Source organism: Eptatretus burgeri, chromosome 11 (assembly GCF_056783735.1).
Source record: "Eptatretus burgeri isolate ZD-2024b chromosome 11, Ebu_testis_v1, whole genome shotgun sequence".
NCBI lineage: Eukaryota > Metazoa > Chordata > Myxini > Myxiniformes > Myxinidae > Eptatretus > Eptatretus burgeri.
This window is the reverse complement of record NC_140971.1, coordinates 61,054,295-61,070,352: the sequence shown is the minus strand read 5'-3', so window position 1 is coordinate 61,070,352 and position 16,058 is coordinate 61,054,295. Positions and strand designations below refer to the sequence as shown.

Here is a 16,058-nt window from a genome sequence, read left to right as displayed (position 1 = left end):
GCATATTTGCTCTTCAAACTACATGCTGAAGTATTCTGGCTCACCAGCACCTGCTATGTTCCTCATTCCCCGGCATCCTCAATGACTGTTGTGAGTGTCTACGGAGCTGTTGGCAGTTACGATGGTTATAGCGATGTGGAAAAAGCGCTGTTGTGTTCGTGGTGAAGATGTTGGAGCATTGGGAGCGGTTGAGTTGATTGCGGTGAAGATGTTGAAGTGGGCGGTCATGGTTGTGGCATTTGTGGTGAAGAGGTTGGGCGTAGTTGTTGTTGGGATTTTTAGAAAGCATTTGTTGTGAACATGGTGAACATTTTATCATTGTGGTGAGTGTGGTGAGGGTCTGAGGTAAGGCATCAGTTGATTTATGGCGCAACATTTGAACAGGAAAATGGCACACATATGCGAATGAGCTGGGTGGTATTCGTTTATCCTGCTCCAGAAGTAACGACACTGATATCACGTGCATGCATGCACGGCAGGGTTAGTCTGTAAAACAAAGTGAACAATAAAAAGAGCAATCAGCGATTGCAGACCCTCACCATGACTTATTTTGTGTGCTGTTGTGTGGTGTTTGTATAGTTTTGTGTGGTGTATTTTGTGTACTGGTGTTAATTAATCATAATTAATTAATAATTATAATTTTAGGACTGCCACTTTATAAATGAGACATAATTAGGACTGCCACTTTATAAATGCTGGCGGTGAAGACCGGTTCAGCCATTTCAGAGAAGCTTTTTGAAGGTTTAAAAAAAAAAAAACAATATGGATGCCGAATCACGTGACCAATGACATCATTGAAAATTTTTGAGAACCATTTTATCCCGAGATGACCCTCAAAATTTTTCATACTGATCAGATGCAGCGTTCTACATATGCAATTATGACATCATAAAGAAGGCACCTATGATGTCAATTAAAAAAAACAACACTCATTCCATATGAGGAGTACTTGCCATGTGCCAAGTTTCAATTTTTACCTCAGTGCGGTTTTTACTCCTCAGCCCGAATTGGCTAAAGGCCCGGTCACACCTTGACGTTTTAGCCAACGTATGCCGATTTTTGAATTTTTTTTCTAAAATGCTGGCACACGTTGAATACGTTATGGGTAAGTTTTGATAACATTGAGAGCACGCTGAAAAACACTGCCATACGTCGTTGTACGCTGGCTTTAAACGTTGTACTTTTCGGTTGTCCTCAAATTTTTTCATGCTTGAAATTTCACGACGTATGCCGGCGTATGACTCACACGTTCCGCTACACTGGCCACAAATTGTATGCACGGTCTGCGATCGTTGACAGTGGTCAACACATGCTACTTGTAAGTTAATCATAAGTTGAGACGCGCCGAGGTAATGTTTAGCATACCCGAAACTTATTTCTAACCTATGATTAACGTGTTGTTGGCACGTTACGCAATCGTTGCCACACGTCGACAGACGTTACTTTTAAGTTACTCAAAGGCTGAAAGACGTCGGTATAATGGATCGTCCTTGCGTCAGCGTCCACGGCCACGGCCAGGACACTTATTTGCAGCATTCTTCAAACTTTTCTTCGGCATGACGAGGATGTTCACACTTCGATGTCTAGCTTGGCTATGATTCCAATTGTCCATCGGCAGCGTCTATTTAAAATAGTCGAGTTTGAGCGTTTTAACACGTTCAGAAGAAACGCTTCAAATTTCCAAACCCCAGCGTCAAAAAACAAAGGCGAGTGACAACAATTTAAATCGTTCATTGTAAACAATGAAAATGGCTGAGTGGTACCGTTTAAAAGTCGTTGAGTGTAAAAAAATCCAATTGTTGGGCACAAGCGTCTACTTTCAATAGTGGGGTTTGAGCGATTTAGCACGTTCAATAGAAACGATTAAAATTTCCGAGCGCCAGCGTCAAAAAACAAAGGCGAGTGACAGCAATTTAAATCGTTCATTGTAAACAATGAAACTAGCTGAGTGGTACCGTTTAAAAGTCGTTGAGTGTAAAAAAAATCCAATTGTTGAGCGTAAGCGTCTACTTTCAATAGTGGAGATGCAGCCATTTAAATCGTTGAGTGGCAGCCTATGAACCTACCCGTGGACACGCGGATGCAAGGACGATCCATCATAACCCACACCCTCCCCCTCACACTCACCTACTACTGCCAACATGAACAAACTACTACTGATACTGATACTGATACTGATACTGATACTGATACTGATACTGCTGACATGGACATCGACTCAAAAAGGACTCGAAAACACTGTTGGTTTCCCTTTTATGAGCAGCATTTTTATATACCAATTCCCAAAACCGCTGGGAACACGTCTTTATATGGCAGTTGTAACCTAGAAACACGTTCATTTTTTTTTTTTTGTCGACCGGAAGACGTCATTGGAATACGTCTACATACGTCGATGTGTGTTGGGACTACGTAAAGAATTGGTTCAAAGCACGTCAAACACAAGTTAGAAATAAGTTTCGCGTAAAAAAGACATTACCGCGACGTGTTTCGACATATGAGTAGCTTATAAGTAGCCTTTGTGGACGTGTGTAAGCGTCCACATATCGTGTGTAAAACTTATCCCCATCGCATGCGGAACGTGTGTCATACGCCGAGTACGTCGTAAAATTTTGAACATGTTTAAAATTTCTTGACGTACTCTACTTACTACGACTTATGATAGCGTACTTTAGCGTTCTACTCACGTATACCAAACTTACTCATACCGTATTTGACGTGCCCCAACGTTTTAGACACATTTTTCTTAGGTCGGTATACGCTGGCAAGATCGCCAAGGTGTGACCGCGATGTTGACACTTCCATTTCTACAGCAGTTATGATTCGAATCGTTGTGCGTCAGCCTTTTAATAGGCTGCGTCACGACATCGGCGGCGATGCGTGCAACGTGCTGTGCCTAAGTTAGACTATCGTTGGGCATCGGTTGTGTAGGCCGACAACAGGTCAGCATTCGTTGGTATAAGTTATCGAAAACACAACGAAACGTTCTGTGTCCATTACTAATATGTTATGCATACGACCAACTCGTTATGAATACGTCCGAATCTTAAAAAAAAAACATCAAAAGTTCAACGTCAGCCAGCGTTTTACATACATTTTAATACGTTGCCATCGCTGGCTAAAACGTCAAGGTGTGACCGGGCCTTAAGGCGTATTGTCGTCATAGTCGTTGTCTGGGCGTCCGTCTGGGCGGGCGTCCGTCTGTCAACTTTTGCTTTCCATCAATTTCTAGGAGAACACCTTGTCCGATTAAATCCATTTTTGCAGGGTATGTTGGGGTTGAGTAGCGGAAGGTTTCTTTCGAAAATGGGTGCTCTGCGATTTTCAATGTGGCCTCCATGGCAGCCATCTTGAAATTGGTTTCCGTCGATTTCGAGGAGAACGCCTTGTCTGATTAAATCCATTTGTGCTGGGTGTGTTGGGGCTGAGTAGAGGAAGGTTCCTTTCGAAAATGGGCGTGCTGCGATTTTCAATATGGCCACCATCTTGAAATTGGTTTGCGTCAAGGGGTGAGGGGTTACGCCCGCTTTGCGGTGCTATTTTTTCCTTAGAGGTCCAAAGTTTTTCCGTCTTTTCAACATGGCTGCCACACCACGTGACCTATGACGTCATAATTATCATGAAAACATTGTACATGAGTAGTCGCTCCAACACTGAAAATTTTGTCTCAATCCGACAGGTGGTTGCGGAGAAAAACACTAAAGTTCTGTGCAAACAAACAAACGAGCAGTCATAGACTGGTACTTACGAAATCGTCAACTTGACCTCTGACCTTGTCTAATAAAAGCTGTCTCCACAGAAGGTAGCGACGCAAACCAGAAGTTTCTATGATGATTCTGTACCAAACCATCAAAGATCGTAACGTTGACCGAAGCAAAAATCTCCATTTCTCCACGCAATTATTTAATATTATTTTATCAAAGTCACAAAACCGTAATATTCGGCCATCCACCAACAATTTTTACATAATCCGACGGCTTAGCGAGTCAGGCATGCGACGATAACCTTTATTGGGATAAAAAATGACTTTTAAACACCATCTATATCGAAAACACCGTCAGTGCGCACACGCAAAACCTTTACGTGACTCAACGACGCGTCTGCTCGAGTGCGCTGCACCATGTGACGAGCCTTGACTCGGCGAGTGAAATATTTTTTATACAATCTTAAAACGTCTCCAAAACATCCGATTTTTACCAGAATTTTGACAACCGAGTGTTAAGCAAACCGAAGACAAAATTAAAATCGAAGTTAAAACGAACACATAACGTCGACCGAAGCAAAAATACTCCATTTCTCCACATGAATTTACGGAATTATGTTTGATCTCACTGTGACCTTGACCTTTGACCAATTTTGACCAAAATCTAATCAGCGCTCGCCATCACCCTCCTGAATCACGTGTTGTAATTTGACATTGGTAGCTTCTTCCGTTCTCGAGTTATCGTGCCTACACACAAACACACAAACAGAGGACGGAAGTCATCGATATACTTACGAAATCTTAAGATTTCGTAAGTAACAAATGGACACAAATGCAATACCCTCTTCTTCGGCGAAGGTAATAAAATAAGTGAAGGGATAGGGGATTGAAGACCGCACAAAAAGCCTGACGCAATGCATCTTATCCCATTTACCCACTAGACATCTGGAAAGGGCTAACTAAACGAATACTAAGAAACTAGAGGGGCACTCAGTAGAGCGCATACCTCCACCCTGTGATGCTTGATCCATGAAAACATGTCTGGCCAAATACATTTTTGAGATATTGTTCTATATGTTGTTTTGGGGCCCTATCTCTCAATGGTGAAGTATTCAATGGTGAAGAGGGTTCGCCACCATCTGCTTGAGCACCAGCGTCCAGAGCAGTCAGGCTTTACACCAAATAGGTCAACGATTGACCGTATCCTTGCACTTCGTGTCCTCACCGAACGCAGACGAGAGTTTCGGCAGGGGCTGCTTGCAGCCTATGTTGATCTCTGTAAAGCGTTCGATTCAGTGAATCGGGATGTCCTCTGGAGGATTCTTGGTCTTCGTGGGGTGCCACCAAAGCTGATCGATCTGATGTCTGAACTCTACTCTGGTACTGAGAGTGCTGTGAAGTGTGGTGGTACCATCTCTGACTTATTTCCAGTTGTTACTGGAGTTCGTCAGGGATGTATACTTGCCCCCACACTTTTCAGCACTTGTATGGACTGGATTTTAGGGAGGATGTCGGAGAGATCAAGTTGCGGTGCATCGTTTGGCAATGTCAAGATCTCGGACCTTGATTTTGCAGATGATGCAGTCATCTTTGCGGAGACTTTAGACATCCTCTTGGGGGCCGTCGAGGTGCTGAATGAGGAGTCGGAGCCGTTGGGATTACGGGTTTCTTGGGTCAAAACTAAGATCCAGGCTTTCGGTGACATATTGGATGCTGCTGTCCTGTCTGTGTCTGTTTGTGGTGAGGATGTTGAGGTCGTGGAGAGATTCACTTACCTTGGCAGTGATATTCATGTCTCTGCTGTCTGCGAGTCAGAGGTCAATAGACGTCTGGGTCGGGCCTGGGGAGTCATGGATTCACTGGATCATGGGGAGTGGCGCTGCCGGTACCTGTGCGGGAGGACGAAAGTCCGAGTCTTCAGGTCCTTGGTACTTCCAGTCTTGCTCTATGGGTGCGAGACTTGGACTCTGAACAAGGATCTGAGACGGAGACTTAATTCCTTTGGTACCAAGTCTCTTCGGAGAATCCTTGGCTATCGCTGGTCGGATTTTGTGTCCAACGAGCGGTTGCTGAGAGAGACTCGGATGAGATTTGTTACCTGCATAGTCCGTGAGCGTCAGTTGCGGCTGTATGGACATGTGGCTCGTTTTCTTGACGCTGATCCTGCTCACCAGATTCTCTCAGCGAGGGAGTCTCATGAGTGGAGGAGGCCAGTGGGCCGACCACGTGCCTCATGGTTGCAGCAGGTTGACCATCATCTCAAGGAGATGGGGATGGGCCTGGCATCTGCCTGGGGGATGGCCAGACGGAGGCCCCTGGAGTACCGGCGGAAAGTGGACGCAGCGACGCGCTGTTCTGGCACATGCTCCCATACCTGACCTGACCTGAAGTATCACTTAAAAATTCTAGTAGTCTGATCCGGATCCAGATCTTCACCAAAATCTAATCAGTTTGTTTTTGTCACACACTGAACCTGTCCAAAAAAATTTCATCCGGATCCTTCCACAACTTTTTAACATATTCTGGACACAAGTAAACAGACAGAAAGGGGTGAAAACATAACCTCTTTCACCTTCGGTGGCAGAGGTAATAACTGTCTTGGGATCGCGATATGTTGGGTGCTATTGCCTCGGATGAGTGCCAGCTTCCCAGAACCACAACAATACACATACATGAATCCACACATCTTATACATGACATTATACATGTTGTATGCAAACATATATGTGACACATGATCACATACTAGCAGAGTACCCGCCCTATGAGCGAACTTGTTCCAAGCATACAACACATTATTTTGACACATACATTTATTTTGGTGGTTTTTAGGCAACTGACAGCTACCTCAATCACTCCAGAAAATATTAAACATATCCTGGGTTGCATGCATGAAGCAAAAACATATCAACTGCTTATAATTCAAAACATCTCGCTGCACTGGAAAACTTGGAGACAGGATGTAAAGTCCTGTAAAGTGAAGGGTGGGGACTTTTTATACCTTCTCCCACCTGTAGAGGTACTTCACGAAAAAAATTTACAAAGAGAATTTGCGTCTCCCTCTCCCCCACCTCCCAAGACCACCAGAAAATATATAAACACCCCTGTAGCTGATCCTATGTCGCAAGTCTGGATGTAATTGGCCCAGAACTGTCGGAGAAGTGGCGTGACAAACAAACAAACACACACAAGTACTTGTCAGTGAATAACAGTAAGGATAATGTTCATAAATATGACACACATATACACACACACACACACACACACACACACACACACACACACACACACACACACACACACACACACACACACACACACACACACACACGCTGAATTGCATTCACCCCAGCTAACTAACTGTACCTGTCTATTCTCATTAATCACCCATCTTCATAACTCCTGCTTATCTGCAACAGCCTTTTTGAAAATGAAGAATAAAATGGATGCACTCGATTCACCAAATGGACATTATAATTGTAACTTTTCATCTTAGATTGCTTTCAGGTACTGTGCTGTCCTTTTTTTCTTTGGAAAATCTCTTTGCAAAGTATGTCCCACTAAAATGAAAAGGTCGAATTTTGACATTCGGCTTCAATAACCCACTTTTCTCTTGATTATAGCCCTGTGTGGAGGAAATATTACGAATATGAGTGGAACCATCTACTCTCCTGGCTATCCAGATGATTCCCCAAACTACCAGGATTGTTTCTGGTTGATTACATTCCCTCCTGGTTACGGCGTCCAAATCAACCTCACTGGGATTGTGACGGAGTCTGTGTTTGATTTAATCACTATCTGGTGAGTTATTAACCATAAGTGTCATTGTTCTTTTAACCGCTGCTCGCAGTCAATAATGTTTCATTTGAATGTCAATAAATTCCATTTAACCTGGAAGAAAGTTTTTACAAGTGTGTACAAGTAACCGCAGAAAGACAGAGGCCATTTGCCTTATCACGTCTGCGCTGTATCCATAAACCATTTTTTTTTTTTTTTTTTTTTTTTTTTTTTTTTTTGTATACCTTGGTCGAGGCTCGTATGAGAGCTAACACACAACTCACAGCAAGGAGGCATGAGACAAGAGGGGCGGGAGTGGAAGGGACAAAACATTGGGGAACAGACACAGGTGAACTGTGGAAGGGGGAGGGATGGGGATGGGACGGGGAACATGGCGAGGGGAAGATGGACATTAAAGGGACTTTCAGGAAGGAAAGCAGGAGAATTGAAGGAAGTGGGCTTGGGTGGATTATCGGGGGTAGAAAAGATCGAGGATTTGGATGGGGGAAGATAAGAGGTGGTGGTGAACAGCTGTTTTGAAAGCCTGGAGGGAAGAATGGGAAAGAATAGAGTGAGGAAGTTTATTCCAAAGGCGGGAAAAAAGAGGAATGAAAGAGTGAAGATGAGCAGTGATTCGTGATTTTGGTAGTTTTACCAGAAGGGGGTTGTTGGCGGACCTTGAGCGCCCTGTGGAAATGTGGTTGGGACAAATCACAGAGAGAGCAGGGGGGGCAAGGCTGGAGAGGAGTCGGTAGAAGACAGAAAGACCACCGACCAACCTGCGGTGATTGAGTGAGAGGCCCAAAGACTCAGCTTCATTGCGGGAGATGCCAATGATCTTAAAATGATTTCCTTAATCAATTTCCTTAATCATTTCCTTAATCAATTCTTTGTACAAGTCACTTTTTGTTTTAACCATGAATGTAATCCAACATTAACATCGACATCCTTTTATAACTAACTAGTATACAAATCAGCCATTTTTTAAACACCTTATTCCATATCCACAACTGATTATATGTATCACCTTCCTGCATTTAACCTGCCTCTTGTGGCCGAGTCAAAGTGCTAGCCACACATTGCCATTTCAGGAAAAAGATAGCAAGTATAGCAAAGAAAAGGTCATAAATTGATGATTAAGCATAACGCTTATTTTATAACCAATTGGGAGTTAGAGCTGTTGTGAAACATCCTAATATATGATTGCTGACTGTCTTATATTTTGGAATATCTTCACGAGCATATTTGGGAGTCTTACAGGATGATGCATAGGTAGTGGGATTGCCTTTGAGCTGTCTATTCTGATTTACATTCTCAACTTGTCTGTAAACTCATCAGACTGATGTTTCATCAGCAGGCAGTTGCATCAAAAATATGCTTTCCGTTGAATTGGACATTAGGTTGGGCCACGAACATCCATTACGTTCATTACTGGTGGACGTTAAATTTGTCTTTAAATGAGGAATAAGCGAGTTATCACTGGCACCCTTTGAAAGTTCCAAATTCCGACCCAAATCGGCTCCTGTTGAATGTCATGCCTTGTCCGCTAGTTTTTGAAAGACTTGTTCCAACAAGATGGGCTCAATTTTCTGCTGATCCAAAATTAATGAGACCTCCCTCATGAATAATAATAAGAAGAATATGTACAGGGGTAATGTGTTGGTTCGGGACGTTAACAGATACATATAGTAATGATTGTCATTCCAATTAAATCATTTTTAGCTCGCCTGTTCGAAGGACAGAGAGCTATAGCGATACCCCCGGCATTAGCGTGAGCGTGAAAATGTTAAAGTTTTTGGTGCAAGTTATTTAGAAGCTTGCCATTCATTTCATATGTGTACTGGGATGCTGATATTTGGCATGGAGGTTCCTTTGGGGTATATTATTGATGTTGTGAAGTTGAAATTAAAAAAATAATTTCAAATGTTTTAAATTTTTGACCTGTTTTAAACTTAACTTTTTGTAGCACATCAACGTTAAAGCTTTTGATGTAAGTTATTTAGAAGCTTGCCATCAATTTAATATGTGTACTAGGATGCTGATATTTGGCATGGAGGTTCCTTTGGGGTATACTCTTGGTGTGGTCAAGTTGAAATTAACAAATGTTTTAAATTTTGGACCTGTTTTGAACTTAACTTTTTTGGAGCACATCAACGTTAAAGTTTTTGAGGCAAGTTATTTAGAAGCTTGCCATTAATTTAATATGTGTACGAGGATGCTGATATTTGGCATGGAGGTTCCTTTGGGGTATACTATTGGTGCTGTGCAGTTGAAGTTAACAAATGTTTTAAATTTTGGACCTGTTTTGAACTTAACTTTTTTGTAGCACATCAATGTTAAAGTTTTTGATGCAAGTTATTTAGAAGCTTGCCATTCATTTAATACGTATACTAGGATGCTGATATTTGGCATGGAGGTTCCTTTGGGGTATACTATTGGTGAAGTGAAGTTGAAATTAACAAATGTTTTAAATTTTGGACCTGTTTTGAACTTAACTTTTTTGTAGCACATCAATGTTAAAGTTTTTGGTGAAAGTTATTTTTCTAGAAGCTTGCCATTCATTTAATATGTGTACTAGAATGCTGATATTTGGCATGGAGGTTCCTTTGGGGTATACTATTGGTGTAGTGAAGTTGAAACTAACAAATGATTAAAAAAAAAAATAATTTCACCCTAAGATGGTGTCAAAGCCACCCAATGCTCGCCTGTTTATACTAGACGCTTGCCATTCATTTAATATGTGTACTAGTTTACTGATTACAATATGCAAATACATATATTGCTTTAAAATTATTTGGATCAGACTTCACTGCAATGCTTTATAAAAAATATTATTAGACTAGTCTTTTAAAAACGATAAATGTATAAACAGGCGAGCATTGGGTGGCTTTGACACCAACTCTCTGGTCTTCTTTCATATGCAGCACATGGCTGCGGGTGTAGTAACATTTGTTGGTAGTGCAGCTGTGCTGTGGATGCATTGCACCTGTAGGTTATAGCAGGAATTTGGAATTTGTTCAGGGTGTTGGCGATAGCTCAACTAATCTTCATGAAGGACACTGTGGGACCTTCATTATCCACCAACTAATGTAGCAGATGAGACACCGAGTTCTCCGTCCATCCAATCAACAACACACAATGATGTCTCACCCTGTCTGTGAAGCACCAGGATGACAGTTTAAGTTTGGGCTGAGATTTCAATCCAGGCTAGACAGCTCAGAGACAAGTGTGAATACCTCCAGTGACTCGAGGATAGACTAGCTTCTAGTCTATCCTCCCTGCAAAGTCATTCCTTGATCAATCACAACTCGGTGCCTGCAAGGCTTTCGTCCATAGATCACTCGGTTCTTCTCTTCCCCTTTTTTTGGTGCTCCAGCATCTCATCTTTCTCTCCTAGATTATATACAATTTAAAGCTCTGAACATTGACTGCATCTCGCATGATGAGGATGAAGCACAAGGACTGTTGTTCTCACATCAGGCCAATGGCCTCTGTATTTAACTTTTTGGTTTTTTGCATACTTTGTTGAGGCTCGTAAAAGGCTCGTTTTCTCATTGAGTTGAGATACTCTCTCAACCCTCCGACCATCCCCATTCCTCCAGAATGCATGCATTTTTTCCAATGACCCACTCCTGAATAAACTCCCAAAGCTCCAGGCTTAACACCCACTTCCTCTCTTTTGTTCCTCTTTTATCTCATTTGCAGAACCACTTTCCTGAAGCTGATCAATCACACTCTTCCTGCCAGGACTTCAAGCAATTGGTGTACCAGGGTCTTGTGTCATCATCCACCCCTAACCACAATCTTTTCCACCCCATTAACTCGACCCAACCCAACCCTCTTACTTGCAGGTTACTCTACTTCCTACGCTCCTCTTTTCTTCCTCTTTCCCTCCTCTTTCCTGTTCGTTCATTTCCTTGTTTGTGGAGTTCACTTGTCCCACTCTCCACTCTGTTTGTTACCTTTTTAATCTTCTGTCACCTCGCTCTTCCATGAGCGTAGATCTTGCATGGAAATCACATATTTTAGAAAAGCAAGTATTTTCAAGACTCAGTGGTGTGAGAGCATCCGCTCTGATTCGGGGAGGTCAGCGGTTCAAACCCCTGTTGAGTCATACAAAGACTTTTTAAAAAAAAATGGTATGTGATGCTTCCTTGCTTGATGTTCAGAATTTAAAAGGAGAAGAGCACAGAACAGACAATCCCCATAGGTTGGCATCCATGGTGAGGAGGAAATTCCTCCTTTGGTAAATACCCCACTGAGTGCGGTGAGATAGACGGCACAATTGTTGCAGTGTCCCTGGTACCCAGAGTGCCCTGGTCTTCCAGTGTCTTCAGAAACTATTCACACCCCTTGACTTTTGTCCCATTTTGTTCCTTTGCAGCCTGAATTTAAAATGTATCACAAAAAAAAAATTGTCACTGATCTACACAAATTACCCCATAATGACAAAGTGAAAACATGTAATGTTTTTAGAAAATTTTCAAATTAATTAAAAATTAAAATCTGCAATGTCTTGTGGCAATAAGTATTTAACCCCCTGCTATGACACTCCAAATTGAGCTCAGGTGCATCCAATTTACATTAATCATCCTTGAGATGTCTTTACAACTTGATTGGAGTCCACCTGTGGCCAATTCAATTGATTGGACATGATTTAGAAAGAAACTCACCTTTCTATAAAAGGTTCCACAATTGACAGTGCATGTCAGAGCAGAAACTCCACCATGATGTCCAAGGAAATGTCCGTAGAACTCCGAGGTAGAATTGTGAGGAGGCATAGATCTGGGGAAGGATATTAAACAATTTCTCGTGATGAAACTTCCCAAGAGTACAGTGAGCTTCATCATTAGGAAATGGAAAGAATATGCAATGACCAAGATTCGTCCTAGAGCTGGCCGTCTGACCAAACTGAGCAACCGGGCAAGAAGGACCTTGGTTAGGGAGGTGACCAAGAACCTAATGACCACTCTGACAGAACTACAGGCTGAGATGGGAGAACCTGGCAGAAGGACAACAGTCTGTGCAGCACATCACAAATCTAGGTTTTATAGGAGAGTGACAAGACAGAAACCACTCTTGAGAGAAAGGCACATGACAGCATGCTTAGAGTTTGCAAAAAGGTACGTGAAAGACTCTGAGAGCATAAAGCAAAACATTCTATGGTCTGATGAGACAAAAATTTAACTCTTTGCCCTGAATGCAAAGCTCTATGTCTGTCAGAAACCGAGCACAGCTCATCACCCATCTAACACCATTCCTACCGTGAAGCATTGTGGGGACAGCATCATGATAAGGGGATGCTTTTCAGTGGCAGGGACTGGGAGATTGTAAGGATAGTGGGAACAATGAATGGTGCCAAAATACAGGCAAATTCTTGAGGATAACCTGCTTCAGAGTGCAAAAGTCCTTAGACTGCAGCAAATATTTATGTTCCAATAGGACAATGACCCCAAGCATACAGCCAAAGCAAAACTGGAATGGCTTCAGAACATGAACGTGAATATCCTTGAGTGACCAAGCCAATTAAGCCCAAACTTGAATCCCATTGAGAATCTGTGGAAAAACTTAAAGATTGCTGTTCATCGACGCTGCCCTTTCAATTTGACAGAGCTTGAGCAAATCTTCAAGGAATGTCAGGTCAGGTATGGGAGCATGAGCCGGAGCAGCGCATCACTGCGTCCACTTTCAACTGGTACTCCAGTGGCCTACGTCTGGCCATAATCTCAGGCAGATGTTTGTGCCATCCCCATCTCCTTGAAATGCCGATAAACCTGCTGCAACCACAAGGCACGTGGTCAGCCCATTGGCTTCCTCCACTCACTAAGCTCTCTTGCTGAGAGAACCTGGTGAGCAGGATCAGCATTAGGAAAGCGAGCCACATGTACATACAGTCACACCTGATGCTCACGGACCATACAGGTAACAAATCTCATCCGAGTCTCTCTCAGCAACTGCTCGTTGGACACAAAAGTCTGAACAGCAACAGCAAAGGATTCTCCGAAGAGACCTGGTACTGATGGAGTTAAGCCAGATTCTTGGTCAGAGTCCAAGTCTCATATCCATAGAGCAAGACTGGAAGCACCAATAACTTAATGACTCCGACTTTCGTCGTCCTGCATAGGTACCAACAACGCCACACCCCATGATCATGATTCAGTGAATGCATGACTCCCCAGGCCCAACCCATATGTCTATTGATCTCTGGCTCACAACATGCAAAGACATGAATATCACTACCAAGGTAAGTGAATCTCTCCGTGACCTCAACATCCTCACCACAAACGGGTACAGACAAGATAGCAGCATCCAATATATCGTTGAAAGCCTGGATCAAAGTTTTGACCCAGGAAACCCGTAATCCCAGCGGCTCCAACTCCTCATTCAACACCTCGAGGGTCCCCGATAGGATATGTAGCATCTCTGCAAAGATGACTGCATCATCTGCGAAATCAAGGTTGGAGATCTTGACATTCCCAAACGATGGGCCACAGCTTGATCTTTCCGACATCCTCCTGGAAATCCAGTCCATACAAGCGCTGAAGAGTTTGGGGGCCAGTTCACACCTCTGAATAACTTCAGTAACAACTAGAAATACGTCATAGATGGAAACACCACACCTCACAACTCTCTCTGTTATAGAGTATAGTACAGATAACAGATTGATCAGTTTTGGTGGAACCCCTGACCTGCAAAGAAGAATGTTAGGAAATCCCCAAATCTAGATGAGCAAAGCTGATACAGACATACCCAAGAAGACTCAAATGTGTACTCGCTACCAAAGGTGCTTCGACAAAGTATTCTCTCAGGGGGTTGAACACTTATTTCCATCAGACATTTCAGCTTTTTATTTTTAATTAATTTGTATAATTTTCTAAAAACTTGTTTTCACTTTGTCATCATGAAGTATTTTGTGTAGATGGGTGACAAAAAATTTCAATTTAATCCATTTTAAATTCAGGCTGCAACACAAAATGTGAAAAAAGTTAAGGGGTGTGAATACTTTCTGAAGGCACTGTATTTGTTGACCCCAGGGCACTGCAGCAAGTGCATCAGTAACCTGGAAGTTGCCTCTGCAGAAAATAAATACTATTAGCATTTTAAGGGTGAAACCAACGTACAACAGGAGACAGAAGGGTAACTTTATCATGAATATTTATTTATCCCTGCTGTCCACCTAAAGCACAATAATACAAATTAAAGGTAACACTAAATGGCATTAATATGAATTTTAAAAATATTTCCTGCAAACGTCAACAATAATGATGCAGCTATAAGGTAACTGATGATTCCCAACGACTTAGCTCAAGGAAGCAGTTTGTACGATAAACCACAGCGGCTTTATAAATGGGGGAAAGTTCGGCGGTGAGCACGGTTGAAATGATCTAGTCTGGAGGATGCACAGAATGAAACCAACTGAACAGTCACGCTTACAAGTCCTCAGAAGGTGAATTCCTCGTATCACCGAAGCATAGAGAATAATCTGAGTCCTCAGATGAAGATGTATCACAGATGATGAAGACGGGAACTCCAAGCTGTAAAGGACCATGTGTTACTTGACGGATAGGTTGGAGGGACGAATAAGCTCCGAGAGTATGCACCAGTCAACTAGCCTAGTGCCTTCTTGGAAATGACATGTAAATCACCCAAAATGGCACCAACGAGGGTGTACAAGCTTTGAAATTGTCTCCGAGATAAGAGCATTGCAATATCCGACAGGTCGATTCCACGAGTAAAGGGACTTCAGAGAAGGATACCTCTCAGGGTATGATATGAAAAATGAAGCTGAACCCCCACAGACCAGCGCACTGTGGGATGAAGTTGGTTCATTGTGGTCATGGAATTGGTGAGTCATTGAACCTTCCTATTTCCACATACAGAAGACCTACGATTCCTCCTTCACTCGGTATGTCGGTTTTAAAATGCTTTGCAACTCTTGAAAACGAGCGTGACAGCTCAAGAGAATGTGTCATTGCCTTCTCCTCCTCCTCGTCTTCTCGTCTCCCCATCTCCTCCTTCTGTTCTCCAACTGCCAGTGCCTTTTTATTCCTCGTGTTGTTGTTGTTGTTGTTGTTGTTGTTGTTGTTGTGACAACAGGAAAGTTCACAGCCAATCTTACCTTCACCAAAGCACAATTCAATGAATATACTGGTCTGTAACACCTGGGAAGTGATGGCAATTTCACCAAGCTTAGTGGCTGTGTTTGTCTCGTCTATCAGTCCTGTGTTGTGTCTCGCGTAGTTGTCTGTTCGGGCCTGTGTGTGAGATATGTGTGTGGCACAACGAGCCCTAAATCCTTAAGAAAAATAAAATATAAATAAAAAGTACACCATATTCTCATTCAATAAATGATGGTCCTTTCGTTGTATCACTGAATAGTGGTCATATGTTGTAACAGAAAATGCATCTCTTCAATTTGTGAAATTTGTTACACCAACATTATCCTTTGCTATATTGGCAAAAATGCCTCGATGACAAGATGTAATTTTTGCTGACGAGCAGAGGACCCGCCATATGGGTGATCCTGTTCCAAGCATGCAACACATTCTTTTGACGCAACCCTTTTTTGGCCGGTGTATAGG

The 16,058-nt window shown here is 42.6% G+C and overlaps 1 protein-coding gene across 4 annotated transcripts in view; it reads left to right on the top strand.

The window, feature by feature from the left end:
• LOC147017206 (CUB and sushi domain-containing protein 3-like) overlaps positions 1–16,058 on the top strand; it is an 879,227-nt gene that overhangs the window by 628,602 nt on the left and 234,567 nt on the right. For all 4 annotated transcript variants that reach the window (XM_085846657.1, XM_085846658.1, XM_085846656.1 and 1 more), the window contains one exon: positions 7,323–7,500. In XM_085846657.1, coding sequence (XP_085702783.1) covers positions 7,323–7,500 — 178 coding nt within the window. The remainder of the gene's footprint in view (positions 1–7,322; positions 7,501–16,058) is intronic.